The sequence below is a fragment of the Haliotis rufescens genome, unplaced genomic scaffold, assembly GCF_023055435.1.
Source record: "Haliotis rufescens isolate VD_foot unplaced genomic scaffold, xgHalRufe1.0.p SCAF_2, whole genome shotgun sequence".
Lineage (NCBI taxonomy): Eukaryota > Metazoa > Mollusca > Gastropoda > Lepetellida > Haliotidae > Haliotis > Haliotis rufescens.
Genome location: NW_025963890.1, coordinates 75843763 through 75864347, shown reverse-complemented (window position 1 = coordinate 75864347; position 20585 = coordinate 75843763). Strand labels below are relative to the sequence as shown.

The window sequence follows — 20585 nt, the reverse complement described above, 5'->3', positions numbered from 1 at the left end:
GTTTGCAAAAAGTAATCTGCCATGTTTGAAATGTTGAACCTCTTGTGCGGAAGAAAGCAAATTTATTGAATTTCAAAGGTAAGATGTCCAAGATACCCATCAGCAGTTGTTTATTATGCGAATACATTTTTTACATTTTTAATGTTTTAAAACAAATTAAGATAAGACGTCCAACATAACCATCAACTGCTGTGTATTATGCGAATGCATTTTTGAATTTTTTAAATGTTTTAAATCAAATTATATTTTGAAATAGAACCGTATAGAAGTATACTTTGAGAGCTGTACAGCGCCAGTACACTTCATTTTGTTATATAATTTCGCTAACTTAAGTTATTTTCAATTGAAACTTAAACATATGATAAAATCAACTGAGAGGTATAGTTTCTTTTGCTCCTTAGTTTCGATCACATATACAGTTACATGTTAACAAAAGGGCACACCCGGGAGTAGTTGACTATTGATAAGGATTGAAGAAGACAAAGTAGTATTTGATGCCAGATAATATATAAATAATAGAGTTATTGCTGAGTTCATGATTCTATCGTATTGGATTCCGAGTTAAAGAACTATCTATAAATACAATGATGTATTATAATTGAAAACAGTTCTTGTCTGGGCGATGTGTATATACTGATGGTCAAAAGAAACCAAGCCAAAAAAGCCGTTCGTTCACACTACGCAGAGCAAGACAATTCTTTGATGGTAATTTTGTTTTTTAAAAAAACATCAATTAGCACAACAACATAATGTGTCAAGTCTAAATCACTGAAAATAGAGAATCTAGGGGCAGATTATGACACCCTTGTTCGGTAGTCCAACACACTACATACAAGGACGGACATAAGAAAGTCACTCAAATCGTACTTGTCAGTCAGCACTGGTATGCGTTACTAAACGCCCTGAGACTACGCTGTGAACATAGACCACCAGGCACCCGATGACATGATCAGAAACCCGAAGATTCCCTGCAGTAGCTACTCACTGTAGACTGGAAGAACTTGCTGTCATCTGGCGCCTTTCATGGTCCTGCGGGTGTTCGATGGCGACATGTCAGGTGATCGGGATGGCCAAGGAAAAACGTTGACATTGTTGTCCTGAAGAAAATCTCACACAATACCGGCTGCGTGTTACCGGGTGTTATCTTGCTGAACAAGGTCTAGAGGTTCTGCTGGAGGAAATGCAGCACGATGAGACCCAGAATCTCACACAATACCGGCTGTGTGTTACCGAGTGTTATCTTGCTGAACAAGGTCTAGAGGTTCTCCTGGGGGAAATGCAGCACGATGAGACCCAGAATCCCACACAATACCGGCTGTGTGTTACCGAGTGTTATCTTGCTGAACAAGGTCTAGAGGTTCTCCTGGGGGAAATGCAGCACGATGAGACCCAGAATCTCACACAATACCGGCTGTGTGTTACCGAGTGTTATCTTGCTAAACAAAATCTAGAGGTTCTCCTGGGGGAAATGCAGCACGATGAGACCCAGAATCTCACACAATACCGGCTGTGTGTTACCGAGTGTTATCTTGCTGAACAAAATCTAGAGGTTCTGCTGGGGGAAATGCAGCACGATGAGACCCAGAATCTCACACAATACCGGCTGTGTGTTACCGGGTGTTATCTTGCTGAACAAGGTCTAGAGGTTCTCCTGGGGGAAATGCAGCACGATGAGACCCAGAATCTCACACAATACCGGCTGTGTGTTACCGGGTGTTATCTTGCTGAACAAGGTCTTGAGGTTCTGCTGGAGGAAATGCAGCACGATGAGACCCAGAATCTCACACAATACCGGCTGTGTGTTACCGGGTGTTATCTTGCTGAACAAGGTCTAGAGGTTCTCCTGGGGGAAATGCAGCACGATGAGACCCAGAATCTCACACAATACCGGCTGTGTGTTACCGGGTGTTATCTTGCTGAACAAGGTCAAGAGGTTCTGCTGGGGGAAATGCAGCACGATGAGACCCGGAATCTCACACAATACCGGCTGTGTGTTACCGAGTGTTATCTTGCTGAACAAGGTCTAGAGGTTCTTCTGGGGGAAATGCAGCACGATGAGACCCAGAATCTCACACAATACCGGCTGTGTGTTACCGGGTGTTATCTTGCTGAACAAGGTCTAGAGGTTCTGCTGGAGGAAATGCAGCACGATGAGACCCAGAATCTCACACAATACCGGCTGTGTGTTACCGGGTGTTATCTTGCTGAACAAGATCTAGAGGTTCTGCTGGAGGAAATGCAGCACGATGAGACCCAGAATCTCACACAATACCGGCTGTTTGTTACCGGGTGTTATCTTGCTGAAGAAGGTCAAGAGGTTCTGCTGGGGGAAATGCAGCACGATGAGACCCAGAATCTCACACAATACCGGCTGTGTGTTACCGAGTGTTATCTTGCTGAACAAGATCTAGAGGTTCTGCTGGAGGAAATGCAGCACGATGAGACCCAGAATCTCACACAATACCGGCTGTGTGTTACCGAGTGTTATCTTGCTGAACAAGATCTAGAGGTTCTGCTGGGGGAAATGCAGCACGATGAGACCCAGAATCTCACACAATACCGGATGTGTGTTACCGAGTGTTATCTTGCTGAACAAGATCTAGAGGTTCTGCTGGAGGAAATACAGCACGATGAGACCCAGAATCTCGTCGAGTCGAACAACAGTAGATGTAAAGGTCACAGATGATTTGATACATTTACATTCACAAAGTTTGGTCTGTTTACAAGCAAAAAATCTATCCATTTAATATCTAATTTTTTAATCAACAGACAGGTTTGATAATGTTTGTACAAGAAGATGGGGCTGTATGGTATTAAAAGCAGAGGAGAAACCAACAAACAAGATTCGTACAAATGAATTGGAAGTTTCAAAATTGTTTGTATATATTGTTGTTTAACAGTGTAAGAGTCTACTCCTCTCCCGGCTCTGTGGGCAAACTGAAGTGGAGCTCTGTCTGTCTTAAAAGTATCTTGTAATAAGGCATATAAGTGAAATAGAGTCGACATTAAACCCCATTTTCCCAACGTCAAAACGCTATGAATTGTTGCTGATTACAAAGTAAATATTGAATATCCCCGTGAGGAATCGTTATGTCCCCAGTACGTATTATCGAGCCCTGGCGGCGTGAACAGTTGCTCACACTATCAACCACTGGTTTCTCTTGCCCAGCCGTTTTTTACAAACGGAAGTAATGTTTCTGGAATATTATTGACTGCAGCGTTAAAACCTTTAACTTCACTAGTAAAAAGAAGAAATTACTACAGCAAGTTAATGTCTTTTTAATGCTCTTTTTCTCAATAAATCACTACATGTGTTCATAATTTATGTATTTTAGACGTTTCAGTTAAAATGAAGCTGTGGGTTTTTTTTAGAAAAAGCTCTTTAGTTGTTTCCAAGTTTCCAGCACAGTCACTGCCGTGGGTTCGGATACAAGCACATCCCCATCATGTCACTCGGTATGTAGGCAGACAGGAAACACACAGATAACAGTCGTCCAGCGGAACTCCGACCCCGTCTTCTGACATGATGGAGGCTGTTAAAGCTGTGTGGCTTATTGTGCTGGGTAGCTCGCAGGCTGCTGGTATCACTTTGTCCTCCGGCATCAGCGCGTGCAGAGACACGTGTGTGAAGGCGGGAATGTGTGACGGGACCACACTCCGGGGTGGGTATATGATTGCTTGTTATATGAACACTGGAAGCAGGAATTCGAAGGCAAAAGAATTTGTTAAAGAAAACGACCAGGTTAGTGTCCATCTTATAAGGTATTTTGAATTGTTATGTAATTAGTTATTTCTTTATTAGTTTATTAGTTTAGTTTATTTTTTAATGCTTTTTATATTATTATTATTATTGTTTTGGTGTTGTTGTTGTTGTTGTTGTTCTTCTTCTTCTTCTTCTTCTTCTTCTCTTTATGTTGCTGTCTTTTTAAACTTTAATTACTAAACTATCAGTTATAACATTATGATTATATGTTATATCAATTGTTTGATGGTTCGGAACGTCGCGATGTGAGCTTTTGTTTTGAATTCAACAAGTTCGGGACAATTTTCGTTTCTTGATCAACGCCGCACTCAGCAATAGTCGGGCTATAGGACCCAATCAACCCAGCCACGGAGCCGATCCATTAAGTCTGATATATATATATATATATATATATATAGCAATTAAAGAGGTCGGTCGAACAAGTCAGAAGTTTCGATCATGCCTCGGCTTTTTGTCGTCTAAACTGAGTATCAATCAATCAGTTTATTCATATATAACTCTAAGCCTACAGGCCAATAGTACCGAATACATGGCAATGTGGAAGCGGTCAGAAATGTTACAAGGATTCATTTCTTAATAACAGGGCATGATATATAAAGAGAGAGAGATTTTGTATAGCCGTTTTGCTCACATGTGATATTAAAGAGATAAACTTATGTTTATTTGGAAATAATTAAATTTTCGTTGTGTTCGTGGAAATTCCTGCATTCTGATTAGCTGAATTGGTCACGTGTTATTGTATTCATTTCCCAATGAATGTAAAAAAATAAGCCACGCCCACCGCGGTGCACTACTTTTATTACTGCGGAATGTCGCGGAATCCCAATATTACAGTCGAGGGAATTCCCTTTCTGCTCACGTGTATCGTCATGCACAGGACATTTAGCGACTTTCATGAATATTCATTGTCCAATCTACCCTTTGAAACCGAAGGCCGAGAATGAATGAAACAGCAAACGTGCAGGCTCGTTTTTTTCCCGCTCGCCCCGGTTCAACTTTCATGTCTTCGGGTTTCATTTATAACTAGCATTTCTCCAACTGTGTTTACCGTAATCAGGGGAGTAATGTGTGAATCACGCAGTAAATGATCATGTTATTTGAAACAGCCGCCTTCCCTCGGACATATTTTCTTCCGGTTCGTTACAGTCTGACTGTTGCAGTTCTTTTCGCCTCTTGCCTTAATTGACAGGTCCAATGAACATTGTTTTAATCCCACTCTCCGTTGATTGGCTACTGACTGTGTAGGCGTGTCAAGTTGTGTGCATGAATTAAACGATCACCTGATTCATGTCACGCCACTGTATGTATTCCTACACCTGGAATGTTTATCAATGTCGTCATTTTTGTCTGTTTGGATATATGCAACTGTTTTGGGTTAAACTATTGTAGATAAAACATGTTTTACGTTGTCGAATTTAATTATAAGCATTGACTGTATATTTGTTTCGGTTCATTGGGGTAAGAATCGAAAAACCGATGTGCAAACTTTTGTAAGAATCCGCTACGCGGATACATACAGTTTGCACATCGGTTTTTCGATTCATACACAGTTTGCACATCGGTTTTTCGGTTCATACATCAATGAACCGAAAAAAATACACAGTCAATCCTTAAGTACAAAGTATTTTTGTTCAATATATTTTTTCCTTAAATTATCATATTTACAACATACAAGTAGAAAATGAAATTCATCTTCGACAACATTTAAAGAACATTGTCTACATAATATTAAACAATTGGGTATTTATTTGTGACTGCCAACTTCAACCATTAACCAGTGTGAGCTACATCTAAATTGTGTTAATGAAATTCTGCATTTTCTTATATTTACATAAGTTAAATATTTTTTCTGCGCATATTTGCATTTTAAAATATCAATAATATTCGCATTTGCTAGAAACATCTACAGTAGATCTCTATGTTTGAAAGTACATGTCAAAAAGCGTCTGCCTTATTTACGATATGCACATGGCATGATTCTCTAAGAAACATTGGTTGTCCCAGATGTAACCATACCCACATTTATACAGTATACATTTAACATTGTATGCCCAATTTTGATCTCCATTCTTCTCATATAATAGCATCATATTATAACATTTTTTGGGCAATCTACTTACTGGCATTTTTAGTAGTTTTAACCAATATCTTATTATTTTTAAGTAGTGTTATATATATATGCAAGGGCATGCGACCACATTCACCATAAACCATTACGTTAGAAGTACTGTGTTTAACACCAAGAAATCTTTTGCGTGCGTATAAATGTACGGATTCAATTTCTTTAGCCTCTGCAAAATCCCATATTTCCGAAACACAGGAAAGAATAGGAGTAATGTTTGTGTCAAAAATTGTGAAGAAAGATTTATAAGCACACTCGCTAAAATGTTCAAACGTTTGTAAAATTCCCAATAACATCTTTTTAGCTTGGATTGCTGCATTGCTCATATGTCGGTTCCATGATAATTTACTTGAAAATATTACACCAATATATGAGGTTTCAGTTTGAAGTAATTGTCCCCGAAAGTACCACTTTTCTTTTTTTGACAGCGTATTTCCTTTGCTAAATACAATTTTTGTCTTATCTAGATTAACATTAAGTTTCCACGTATCACAGTACAATTATAGCTGATTTATCAAAGTTGGTAAACCTTTTACAAGCTCATTAATAAAAAAAAACAGAACAAAAAAGGGCTTAATACACATCCTTGGAGTACACCAGTATGGCTGATAAAAGAATCTGAATACATGCCGTTTTGTTTAACACATGATTTAACCTCCTTTTAAATACCACATAACAATTTACCCATTTTATTACTGACACCATGTGAATTAAATAGATACCATAACTTATCTCTACAGACTGAATCGAATGCTTAAGAGAAGTCTACCAATATAGCGTACAATTGTCCACGTTTACGTTGAATATACCTATCTATAAGAGCCTGGAGGATAAACATATGATCAGTGGTTGAGTAACCTTGTCGGAAACCCGCTTGCTCTTCCTCAATTTTATCAAGTGTTTCCGACCAAAATACCAAGCGTTTATTAATAATGCTAAGAAATATCTTACTGAATATACTGGTAAGTGTAATCCCCCTATAATTTTCAACATCTGTCACTGTGTCTTTTTTGTGAATTGGAACGATAGTTCCAAGTGTCCAACCTTGTGGAAAGTAAGAGGTATCCATTATTGTATTAAATAATATTACCAAATACGACAGGGTATTATCAAGAGAGTATTTAAAAAATTCTGTTATAAATCTATCAAATCCAGGGCTTTTCAAGTTTTTCAGATTTTGAATAGCAGATTTATTGTGATTGGGCGTGATTGGGGAATCTAATATTTCCGTTGCGAAATAGGTTTCATCATTATCAAAAGAGTTCAACTGGAAGTTATTTGTGGAATCATCACCGCTGAAAAGATTTTTGAAGTAATTAAACCACTCATGCATTTCTACGTTACTTTTAGTTTCCTTCTTTTTGCTGATGCTTTTCAAGGTCGTCCAACTGAGTATCGGATGATCACAATGTGTGGGCTGGCCGATGTCAATAGTGTGAGACTTTAATTATGCTGCCACGCACTGGTTTTCCCTAATCCAGATTCGATTACTCGCAGACCGCCGTGAAAGAGCTGACAGCGGCGCATAACAATATTCATTTACTCATTCTGATGTTGTATTTACGTATTCCATTTGCTTTTCAAACCCACAGATGTATTTCGCACGATAACTTTTGTTGAAAACTAAGGTTAGAGCCAACTATAAATTGAAATCATAGATTAATTGATGATAACTGATCTACTTTTGTAGATTCCGCATCCACAACCTTTGCACATGTTTACAAAACTATTCCAAGCGAGAGAGGTAATGTTGTTTAACGACGCAATCTAGCTATATGAGGACGATCTTTAAACGAGTCTGGATCAGACAAAACAGTCGTGAGTCATTACGAGCAACAACCCGGAGCGTCGGGTGCGAGGACCAAGAATCAAGCAAGTCAGTGAGCATGATCAACCGATCCCCTCATTTTACTCTTACGCCAAGCACGGGTTGTTGAAAATAAATTCTAACCCGGATTTCACGGGTGTAGATGTTTTAAATTATACAGAGCACCAGATAAGCTAAATGACCACAACCCAATTAATTTGATAAATGATAAATACAAATGAAAAAATTTCGATCGCCGAATATTGTAACAACACAGTGCATACCTGGCCAACAGTTATTTCAGCTTCAGTACACGTATTTAGTACTCGCCCGTGAAGAGATCACCCGTTTAATAACAATAAGCTGGTATTACACAGTGTTTAATACCAAAGAGAGTGCACATGTACCGAGGAAACCGGGAAGTGTGAGGGTCAAACTGTATGAACGTCGGAGTTTTTTATCACATGTTTTAACCCCAATGGATGTTGATCTAAACACAATTATATTTCGTACGTTTGAGTTCATGTTAACTCCCACAGCCATACAACCAGCTGTATCGCCGAATAAAATTGTTCCTAAAAAAGTTTACAGAAACCACTCGAAATAGAATTTTGGTTGTGTTATTTCTGTAATGCCATTTTGTAATTACGTCAGAAGCTCTCACCACATATCATTCCATATAAGTCTTCAATAGTTATCGTGTATATCTGTCCCACCCTGATGAGACTGTTACGGTTTTCGTGTATAGCAGTGTCTTGGTTGTGTTAGTATTTGATTTATTGGTTTTGTTTGGTTGTTGTTTAACGCCACACTCAGAAATATTACAGCTATATGACTGCGATCTGTAAATAATCGGGTCTGTACCAGACAATCCACTGATTGATATCATGAGCATTGATCTACGCATTTGGGATGCGATAACCTGCATCAGCCAAGCGAGCCTGACCACCCGATCTAGTTAGCCGCCTCTTACCAAAAGCATGGGTTGCTGAAGACCTATTCTAACCCGGATCTTCAAAGGTCCAAAATTTTGAAAGGCCGCAATTAAAACGTCCACATTGGGGATTATGGGGGGGGGGGGGGGGGGGGGGGGGTGGTACATAATCTGTGCTGGTTGAAAGAGACGACTAAAATTATGGGGCGGTTCATTATATAGCTGCCGGCCGGGCAAAAGAAAGTATACATCCATGTTTGATGATGGCTGAAATGAAACCAACAAGCAATAGTTAGTCAATGGTGATGTATTTGATACGGGTCTCATAGTTGTGTTTTGTACCTTAGATTTGAAGTGTTTAGCGACTGTTTTCAGCCTATTAACGTTTTGATAACTTTTGTCATTTTTTAGCCAAATATAATTTTCAAGTGTATCCTTTCCTCTCCCCAGCGTCCTGTCCACCACTGATTTGTCTTGTCTCGACTACTTACATACCGCTGCGGCGTATGACAACGCTGTTGTAGCAAAATACTGTTATCAGTCATGACGTCACATGTGTCCGTTTGGATGTTTAAGCCAATCACACGCTGTTGTTGCCATTTATAATATATATGAATGAGTTGATTTTCTATACTTCACGTCACGCTCATTACATACTTAGGTGAACGAAGTTTGTTTGTCGCATCTCGTGAGTACGAAGGAAACGTCACTTTATATATTTAATTATTTAACGGTATATTAAATTTGCAGTTGGAGATTGTATGGGCGCTTCCAGCGTTGTTTCGTTATGTGGGACACCATTCCGTAATAGGGTCGATCCTGTCTGGAGACGAAATGGTGTTTTTTCGTGAGTTTGTTTATCAATGTGCAATGGCCGATTCAGGTCGTTATGTGTGTTTCAACATGGATGTGAGAAATAAGAGGAAAATACCTAAGAAACTAACATCGCGTTTGAAAAAAATCAATACTTAACTTTGAACTTTAACAAGGAGGTTAAACCAGGAATATGTTATTAACCTTGTACATTTGAATATGGAATAGGGACAGTCACTGCATTTTTAATTATGAATGGGAAAATTTCATTTATATATACTTTATTATATATTTAGAGATAAAATATTTCTCTTACAATGTATAGAGGTTATCACGCGATTGTGGTTCTGGGGGGATATTAGGAATAGCCTCAGCATTGCATATAGCGAGCCTAGGCTATATTCACCTTCCCCAACATATACGAGCGTGATAACCTCTTTATCATGTAATGTCATTAGAATTTTTCTTTCATCAAAATAAGTATTTTCAAGTGATGTGTCAGTCCGACAGTGACACCATAGTCTCAACTGAAACACTGTCTTTTAGACAGTGACGTAACTACCATATAAGCAGAAAGACAATAGACTATCGATAATTTTTTAACTTGATCAGTGATCGCCTTTCGCAGACAACCATCGGTAGGTCCCCAAAAGTAAATGCCCTTTATAAAAGGTAAGCCACTCAAGTTTATGAAACGTCACGTTTCTTAGGGATCTATCTGACGTGTCATAACGTTTTGTTACGGAATTACGAAATGCAGTCAGATATCCCCCACAGTTACAAAATGAAACAAGATACCATTTTACATTTATTTCGGCCCAATCCAACTGTTTTTATTTCATTAAAAAGACCCCAAGACGCAGAGGTCTACAAGTATAAGTATACCAGAATGGCAATTTATAATCCGGACAGTCATGGCTGAATGTTCTTCGTTTGTAAACACTGAAAGTTGGCTGGTTTGTTGTTTTACGCCGCACTCAGCAATAGTCCAGCTATATGACGGCCGTCTGTTAATAATCGAGTCTGGACCAGACAATCCGGTGATTTATATCATGAGCATCGATCCACGCAATTGGGATTGATGACATGCATCAACCAAGTCAGCGAGCCTGACCACCCGATCCCGTTAGTCGACATTTACGACAGGCATAGTCACCTTTTACGATAAGTATGGGTTGCTGAAGACCTATTCTACCCCGGAATCTTCACGGGTCAAACACTGAAAGTAGTACTTACCTGACCTTTTATATTTTCATTTTTATCCATATATATTTATATGTATATATATATATATATATATATATATGCGTTAATATATATATCCACCCATCATATGATAAAGCTAAATATACTCTAGGTTATTGTTTGATATAGTCGTGCTGGGGCTTAAAGGGACCCTGCAACTGTTACCTGAACGTATTGCCGTTCCGTGTCATCATTGTCAGAGAACCAGTTACTGCATCTCTAAGTCAAAGAGAGGGTGACCTATCGACCGTTACTCTGAACTGTCCCCAGAAGCATTCATGTACTGACACACACACCTACAAGGAAGAACGCATCACAAGGTTTGATACTCATATAAGTTGACTCAGCTTCAGTCCATCCCTCAAAATACAACTGCTAAACCACAAAGGGTAGGCTCGTCACAGAGTGGTTAAACAGAGTGATGGAGATTAGCCTCGGTCAGCTGAAAAGCTTGCACTACTCTGCTTGTGTCAAAGGTAGCTTTGCAAAGTGTTCGAGCCTGACCTGTCTTTGTCACATGTTCTGATACATCAATTTGATTCGTTAACAAATACACCAGTGCATGAACTCATGTATGCCATTATCGGAAAACTAACGTGAACTCTTGACCATTACTCATCCCTTCACTGATTCTCTGTCATCACCGTGGTTTGTTCCTCCTGATTAAATGTGTTCTGTCTCTGCTGATTCATTGCATGACAACGACAGCATCAACACAATCCCAATGATATATGTGAAATGTCATATCTCTATCGATTCCCCTTTATGTTTGCGTTAATTCAGCTTTCCTGTCGCCTTTTAATAAAACATCGTCAACATTAAAGCTATCATGACGATAACCATCATTTCAAAGGTTGGTTTTGTTATAATTTTCTTATGTTTTTGGGATGCATTAATACCTTATAACAATGTAAGGAAGAGGGAATAAGTAGCTTACTTTACGACCCCGTGATGGGAGAGAACTTGATCTGTATCAAATGACACCGAAACCTCTCAATTGTAGCGTTACATTAGATCGACTTAGTTTTTAAAAACAGTACTATTATTTAACGAAGTTGGTAAGGAACCCAATTATAACCCACCAGGAGACACAATAAATGTTATTAAAAATTACACATCAAACTTCGGATAAAACCAACTAGTTTCAAAGGGCTTTGAGTTCGTCATACTGGAAGTGCATGTACAAAAATTCAATTAGGTATCGTTGTAGTGAGTGAGTGAGTGAGTGAGTTGGGTTTAACGCCGCTTTTAACAGTATTCCAGTTATATCGCGGCGTGTCAGCTTAATGTGGGAGGTCTCAGACGTTTACCACTTCGCACGAGCACGGGTATGCTGCTGACAAACCTAAAAACATAATCAGGGCGAACCGGGATTCGAACCCACAATCATAGGTTTCTGGCGTGCCCAAGGGACGCAACTCTGCACAGCGAATCGCGGCGCCTCAGACGGCTGGGCCACCCGTGCCCCCAGGTATCGTTGTAAACATGAAGACTGATGTACAGAAAATGCAGGCAAATGATGCAATATGAAAAGAGGAGTTACCATTGTGAACTAACAGATAACGCTTTGCACACAGGAACATCACATCCGAGTTGAAGTAACGGAGATCGTCTGTGCAGAGTCAGTCACGACTGTGTCCGACACACGTGGGGCCTCCGGCTGTTTGTTTGGTAGGTGGAACACGCCAGTGTATTTGTTTTGGAAGAAATGTCACATATTGTAGATTTTTGGGTAACGTTACAGTTTAGATCTATGAGAAGCCGTCACACCTGTGGGTGTCCGATTGCTTTTAATTTGATGACTCAGCACTAATCCTGCTGTATGACAGTGGTCTTTAAATGACCGAGCCTGGGCCAGACAGTCTTCTATTTGACATCATAAGCATTAAACTACGCAATTTCGATACGATGTCATGTATCAACCATGTCACTGAGCCTGACCAGCCCAGCCCAAATCAAACAAATCACAAGCATGGGTTGCTGAAGACCAAAGGTAACCCGGATGTTAACGGGTAGATTGTGTTTGAAGATGAAACCATATGCTCTTGACATATACTGTTCCCCGTAAGTGTAATAGATGGTGTTACCATCAAGTCATACACCTGATGAATGGTCAAGGAGTAGCGCTCAAACGTCCTTACAAACAATAAAGACGTTATCTATTAAAAGTTTCATGTCAAGACAAAATATGTTTGATCGATTCCAAAGTATATATGAATAGGAAGATTTATACACATTTACAGACAGATGTACAGTCATCGTGGGTACAAAGATGGCTTCCGAATGTCAGTCTCCAGCATGGGAACTGAGAGATGTGGCCGACATGGTGTACAACTGTACAAGAGGAGACAATCACCGCACACCTACATGCGTCGGAGATGGTAAGTATAAACGTTGTAGAATTAAAGTGCCACAGGATCTTCGTTTAACATTTAAAAAATCTTGGTCAGATTTATCACCAGGGTGATCAATAATTTGTGGCTTTGTTTGGAAGATAATCCGGGACTTTATTTAGTTTTGATATCAATATCGCCCGGGTTGTCTAAGAGCTCCAGATAAGCTGATAATCTGCGTGAAATACGCATCAGAAATGCAGAAATACACAGTAAAATATAATCCAAGCGTATCAAATACGCAACGAACATTACAGATACGCTACAAAAATAAAACTTGTGCGTATCATCAAAATATTGTGAAGTAACCCTGCGTATTCGATTAGCAAATCAGCAACTTATTTTGAAATTATAAAGGGGCATTCCGTCAACCTTGCCAAACTCCACGATGACAGTTACATCATGATCATTTGCCATCACACTTTCTTGTGGAAGTATCGTGGTATTTTTGAGTCCTATAAAGCTCTCGAACCCACAAGAAAACCAGTTTGCAGGGACTAGATGAATAGAGTTTTTAAATATTTAACTTAAATAACCACATGTGTAAAAACTAATGGGTAACAGAAATTTGAATACGCAGGTAGAATTACTGATACCCAATGATTTTACAATGCATGGGTAAAATACCCACAACACCAAAAGCTTATCTGGAGCTCTGAGTTGTCTTCCCTTGTCTCTACTCGCTCACTCGGCTGGTCTGTAAAACAGTACATATCCTAAGTAGGAAGCGACATGGGCCGAGTGAACTCGATTGTATCCACACCGTAGCCAACTATCAAATGAAGCAGAAAACAGCCAGGTGACCTGGTTATTGTATAAATATCTGAGAAACATTCTTATGAGTGACGTTATTTCTTATGGCCTAGTGGACTGTACACACTCTCTCATTCATTGGGAATTTTGATAATTGCTTAAGAACTTGCTTCAATATAATGATTTTATACATATTTCTATAGGCATATACATTTCTCATGACAATACAGTAAAAAAGGATTTCTTTTCTTTCTCATTACGTTTTTCTTATTTTTAATCGGCAGATAAAGATCACTGTCGAAATATAGTTACACTTAATTTTTATTTCAATTTCCAACCTAATTTCACAACTCTGCCAAACCAACTGAAACCAATGACGCCTACTTCAAAAGCAGGCAGCCTGTACTGGTTTGCAAAACTAGCGACTGGTGGCCTTTTATCAAAAAGTGTTAGACATAAAAAATAACTCCTGAGTTAGAATGCTTAAAAAAGGACCAACTTATGGAATGGTTTTTAGGGCCTGGCGGTGATGAGGAGTCATATCTATTATTGTGGCTTTCTATGAATGTGTGATGTTTCCACCAAAAGGTTATGTCGAATATCAGGCTGGGGAAGAGCAGATGTACATCAAGGAGTATTCTACAAATATGACTTGGGACCAAGCCTCTGAACAGTGCCGCTCGGATGGGGCCAGGCTTGTTAAACTGGATACAAGAGTGAGACAGGCAGCCATTAAAAAGTACCAGTGTAAGTCACCATGCACCAAATACACTATTTCTTGTTTGTAAAATAGGGGTTAATCTGGGAACATTCAAATCTGATTTTTTCTTGTCCTTTAGGCTCTGGGGCCCCGCATCACAAAGCCAGTATTAGGCTAAGACAGCCTTTTGGGTGATCCCAATAACTGTCAGGCCTCGGTTTGGGGAATTAGCTATTGGGAGCTAGCCTTGAAACAAGAGAGAAGAGAGCTGTGAGGTCCTTAGGGTTTATTCAAGCAAGTGTCTGAGGACCAACACCCAAGGAGTTATATACCCCCACAGCTCTACTCTTATCACATTAGGGGCGGTCGGGTAGTCTAGTGGTTAAAGCGTTCGCTCGTCACGCCGAAGACCCGGGTTCGATTCCCGACATGGGTACAATGTGTGAAGCTCATTTCTGGTGTCCCCCGCCGTGATATTGCTGGAATATTGCTAAAAGCGGCGTAAAACCATACTCACTCACTCACTCTTATCACATTAACAATTACTTTGAAGTTGTAATTTCGGTCTCTGTTATCTGCCCTGGGCTGTCAAAGTTGACTACACAAAAGCAGGTGGTAATAGAATGGTATCAGTATTGCCTGAGAAGAGTTTATTTTAGTTACAGTTTAGGATGGTGGTCAAAACCTGCGCCAGCTGGTAACAAAACATTTATCAAGAGAACAAGGGCCGGGGCGGACGTACGCGCCGACTTTATCTATGATTACGTAATTTACTGTTCGCGTGAATGAGCTTGCCAAGGAGCAGCCGTCATGGTCGACCAGTGGTGATAAAAACGAGAAATACTGGTCTAGCGACTTTCGAATTTTAGAATTTCCTAGTTTAAGTTTAATTTGTTAAAAATATAAAAAGTGTAATGAAATATATGCACTGTAACAATACCCCTGTGCGACAAGAGGTCTACACCCTCGACTGCCCATTCTTCCCATTATGCCAATCCCAATACAGGCAACAAGAGGTCTACACCCTCGACTGCTCATTCTTGCCATTACGCCAATCCCAATGCAGGCAACATGAGGCCTACACCCTCGACTGCCTCTTCTCTCCAACATGCTAATTCTCACTCAGCCAACAAGAGGTCTACACCTTCGACTTCCTTCACTCGCCAATATGCTTATTCAAAAGCAGGCAATATGAGGTCTACACCCTCAACAGCCTTATCTCACAAACCAGCCAGCCATGCTCATCCAAGTCCCATGCCACCTACTGACAAGAAGACAAACAAGTCGGTCACCATTGCTACAAAATCCTCCAACAACAGTGTCCACACCAAACTACCATTCATGTCTCGTCCCTCCAGCCAACTGAGGTCTTCTTCCTCTTCAACCAAATCATGCTCATCTCCACAAAACAACTTTCCAAAGCATACAAACATTGACAATGACACTCTTGACTCACACAGTGTCTCATCAGATGATATCAGTAGAGATGACATAACATCCTCTATATCTGTAGACTTTGTCTACAAGTCGGGTCCTCACGATCCTCCTTCAGGCCCTATGGTCTTTGCTATAGGAACTGATCTTGATGATAAAGACTTGGCAGAAAAGCAACGTAAATCCCCTGACCTTTGTCCAATCATGGACTACATTGAAAAAGGTGAAATTCCTTCCACCTATACAGATGTTCAAGTCAAGGGTCTAACTGGCCTTGCTCAAGAGTATGACATACGTGATGGTATTCTGTACCACTTCTATCATGCAAAGCATCGAGGTCAGAAAAACAATCGCCCTCCTATGGTAACACAGCTAGCTGTCCCTGTCTGCTGTCGCAAAGAGCTTCTTTTTGCCTACCATGATTCCAAAGCTGGTGGTTGCCACTTTGGACGAGATGCCACTCGTCAGACAATACTCACAAAGTATTACTGGCCAGGCTTATACCCGGATTCTCCACCAATTAAGACAGCCTTTTGGGTGATCCCAATAACTGTCAGGCCTCGGTTTGGGGAATTAGCTATTGGGAGCTAGCCTTGAAACAAGAGAGAAGAGAGCTGTGAGGTCCTTAGGGTTTATTCAAGCAAGTGTCTGAGTACCAACACCCAAGGAGTTATATACCCCCACAGCTCTACTCTTATCACATTAACAATTACTTTGAAGTTGTAATTTCGGTCTCTGTTATCTGCCCTGGGCTGTCAAAGTTGACTACACAAAAGCAGGTGGTAATAGAATGGTATCAGTATTGCCTGAGAAGAGTTTATTTTAGTTACAGTTTAGGATGGTGGTCAAAACCTGCGCCAGCTGGTAACAAAACATTTATCAAGAGAACAAGGGCCGGGGCGGACGTACGCGCCGACTTTATCTATGATTACGTAATTTACTGTTCGCGTGAATGAGCTTGCCAAGGAGCAGCCGTCATGGTCGACCAGTGGTGATAAAAACGAGAAATACTGGTCTAGCGACTTTCGAATTTTAGAATTTCCTAGTTTAAGTTTAATTTGTTAAAAATATAAAAAGTGTAATGAAATATATGCACTGTAACAAGGCTAAGGCGTTCGTAACTCTTTAACATAGACTCATGCGACGCTCACACCCCTAAGGTCGCACGGCACGGTGCCTTTATGTTTTGTTTGTCCACCACAACAAGATGGATGAGTAGACAACAACACGCATGGTGTGTGGAAGGGGTTTAATTTCCTTTGGAGTTTGTTTGTTGTTGTTTAGCGCCGCACTCAGCAATATTCCAACTATATGATGGTGGTCTTTAAATAATCGAGTATGGACCAGACAATCCAGTGATTGACACCATTCGCATCGATCCACGCAATTGGGATCGATGACATGCATCAACCAAGGCAGCGAGCCTGACCACCCGATCCCGTTAGCCGCCTCTTACGACAAGCATGGTCGCCTTTTACAGCAAGCATGGGACAATTTCTTTTGGAGTTTTTCGCTTCATGTTGTTTCTGTAGATTGACTTGTACATGTGACTTTTATATATCTTCCTACATCAGCCTACAAACACGCAGTATGTTTTTCTCCATTCTACCATGCTAGTGTCAGCAAATACATTGAGTGAAGCTTGGATGAGTCCAGTGTATGAGTAGGTTGTCCCACTCCGAATTTATGGAATCAAGCAGTTTGTTTGCACTGTCATACTTCACTCGAACTTATGACAGACACTGAAAGCATGTAGCACGTCAATAGCGTTAGCTAACATGAGGGGGGCACCCCTAAAGAAACTAAAGCAAGCCTTGCAAAGATTTTTCGTTCGACACCGCGCGTCACCATTATGACGTCATATCGCTCATTGTGACGCCAAAGATATGACGTCACAGTCGTATGTAGAAAAGCGCCAAATAGCAAGCTCTCCGTTGTCCTCAAAACAAGAAAAATACTCACTTGATTTTTATCTTGTTTTCAGATCGAAATGTATTGTCAAATACTTTGAATACTGCAGTTACGGCAACAAATTTTGTAGCCTAATTATTTCAATATACCTACCGACAATGACTGTAAAAGAAGTACTATTCTAAAAATGTTAGCTTCCGCGGTGATGCGGCCGTCAAATCGGCTGTTTCAGTCCTGTGGTTTTTATTGTGAATTGATACCTCTCACTGACCAATCAAAATCGAGTATTTTCCAAATTCATGCTCCCTGTTTTCAGAGCATTCATTAGACCTTTGTGTTCTACATTCTACAATGAATTTGCTGCGCGTTAGGTTCCAAATTTAAATTTAGCGCAGTTAAATCTACAGGTAAACTAGCTCTACATTGTAAACACAGCATGTTTATCTCCTAATTGTCACTCCTGTACTAAGATGCAAATATCTATGGGTGACAATAATGGGGAGTACCGCGGTACTAATCCACCAGGGGCGTGCGTGTGCTAGAGGTTATTCTCTGTGACGGTTCCGCGATTAAAATGCGCTGCGAATCATTTAGCTCGAATTACAAGTAGAGCCGAAGCATTGACATATTGGCTATTCAATATTTATTATAACACATTCTGCTTTAACGCGTTTCTTTGTCAAAATGTAAAACAACAGGAAGAAAATCATGCATTATTCATCATTCTCAACAGACAAAACAATACTATTTTTACGAACCTAATAAATTAAATGTATCCACGAAATCATCATCCGTGAAGTGAGCATCACCAACAGATTCGTCGTCACATCAACTCTGGCCACGCCCACTTTTATTGTAGGTCAGGGACTAGGGTCTAAGCGGTATTTATATCCTCCAATCTTATTCTTGCAACCCGGAACAGACTAGAATCTTGGCATATTCAACCACGGTCGGTCGAATCGACGATACGAGCCACATTGAAAGCTGACTTCCGGTTGTGGCTTATAACCTCTAGTACACTTGCGCCACCTAGCGTCAAAATTTGGGCGGTGTCTCCCATTATTAGCATGGTCATACAAAGCCAAAACTAACCGATAACCAGCCCCTACCTCCCATACTCATTCAGACAGTCGTCTGTTGCAGCTCCACACTGGATAGGGCTGAGGGATATGCATGACAACGACGACTACGTGTGGACTGATGGCTCCCCTCTCAGCTTTAGCTCGTGGTACGCCAGGGAACCATCTCACTTTAATAAGTACACTGGGGAGAAGGAAGACTGTGTGGAGGTAGCTTGGCGGGGTTTCATAATGGCCTCGAATCAGTGGAATGATCTGGGCTGTGGCAGGGTCATTCCCTTCCTGTGTGAAAAACTGATTTAAAGACAAAGGACAAGTAAAGGATATTTTGCTTGGTGGTCGGTTATGACAAAACGTGACTATACACCCTCAACAATTCTAGTGTTACATTTCCTTTCAATTATGGTAAATCATTGGAGCCATATTCCACCATACATGTTGCTTCGTCCGATTTGAAAAATGTCGTGCTAAAAATAGCCGTCCAATAAAACAACACTCATGAGCGAGATACTTTCTGTGCTAATTGCAGGACCCAATCCAACAGGGTTTTTTTCATGTTCTTTCAAAGAGACTCCCCGCGGTACTGATTTATTTCCCCAGCACGTATTTGCTTCAAGACGTACAATTATATTCTTTATTTTTCTGACATTTAATACTTTTCAGAACATCCAGCGTGTTCGGCGAACAATTAATTAAGTGTACAAAGTGGAATGATAACTGTATACTTAACCTTTTTCATCTGTGTTATTTGAGGAATGTGAGACAGATGCCTGTCAAGAGGACATAGACTCTGGACTTCATGATGTAATCTTATGCGTCATTTTCAACATCTGAAGTAGCAACAATGCTGAACAGTAAGGACTACAGGATAATGTTCAGGCAGTTGGCAGTGGTGGGTGTCACACAGTAGATCAATGTTAAATACAAGGACCCGTGAAGATTCGGGGTAGAATAGGCCTTCAGCAACCCATGCTTGCCATAAAAGGTAACAATGCTTGTCGTAAGAGGCGACTAACGGGATCAGGTGGTCAGGCTCGCTGACTTGGTTGATGCATGTCATCGTATCTCAATTGCGTGGATCGATGCTCATGATGTTAATCACTGGGTTGTCTGGCCCAAACTCGATTATTTACAGACCGCCGCCATTTAGCTAGGACATTGCTAAGTGCGGCGTTAAACAACAAACAAACATCATTTATATTCAACGACATGCTCTAGCTGGTGTATAGTCAACTATGAAAAAAGCATCTCTGTACGTTTTCACGCTACAATACAGTAAAAAAGCAAACTACAAATATTATAAATATAGATTTTTGTTCATGTCCATTATTTTTCTGTTATTTTACAAAAAGTAATTTAGGTTATAAAAAATACAAATTACTGATACCATAACAAACTGTCATGATATATTTGTTTGTAAATTCTATGTATGGATTTTGACTGAAATATTGTAATGTAATTACAGAAACAAATATAATTTCATATCATTGTTTGAATCAAACTAAATATACATTTCTCCGTTCATTAATCACTCTATAAACTACACATACAGACAACGGATGCCCGGCAAGGTAGCATTTTGACTGTATGCTTGTATTTCTGTGTTCTGGTTCAAACGTGTGTACATATTT

General features: G+C 40.1%; 1 protein-coding gene across 1 annotated transcript; it reads left to right on the top strand.

Moving 5' to 3' along the window:
• The first annotated feature begins 3430 nt into the window (after positions 1 to 3430).
• On the top strand, positions 3431 to 19442 carry LOC124147598 (aggrecan core protein-like). Its single transcript, XM_046518261.2, has 5 exons — positions 3431 to 3742; positions 12262 to 12355; positions 12928 to 13065; positions 14419 to 14577; positions 19019 to 19442. Exons 1-5 carry the CDS (start codon positions 3524 to 3526, stop codon positions 19255 to 19257), a joined length of 849 nt encoding a protein of 282 aa, XP_046374217.2. The 5' UTR covers positions 3431 to 3523; the 3' UTR covers positions 19258 to 19442.
• The last annotated feature ends 1143 nt before the right edge of the window (positions 19443 to 20585 follow it).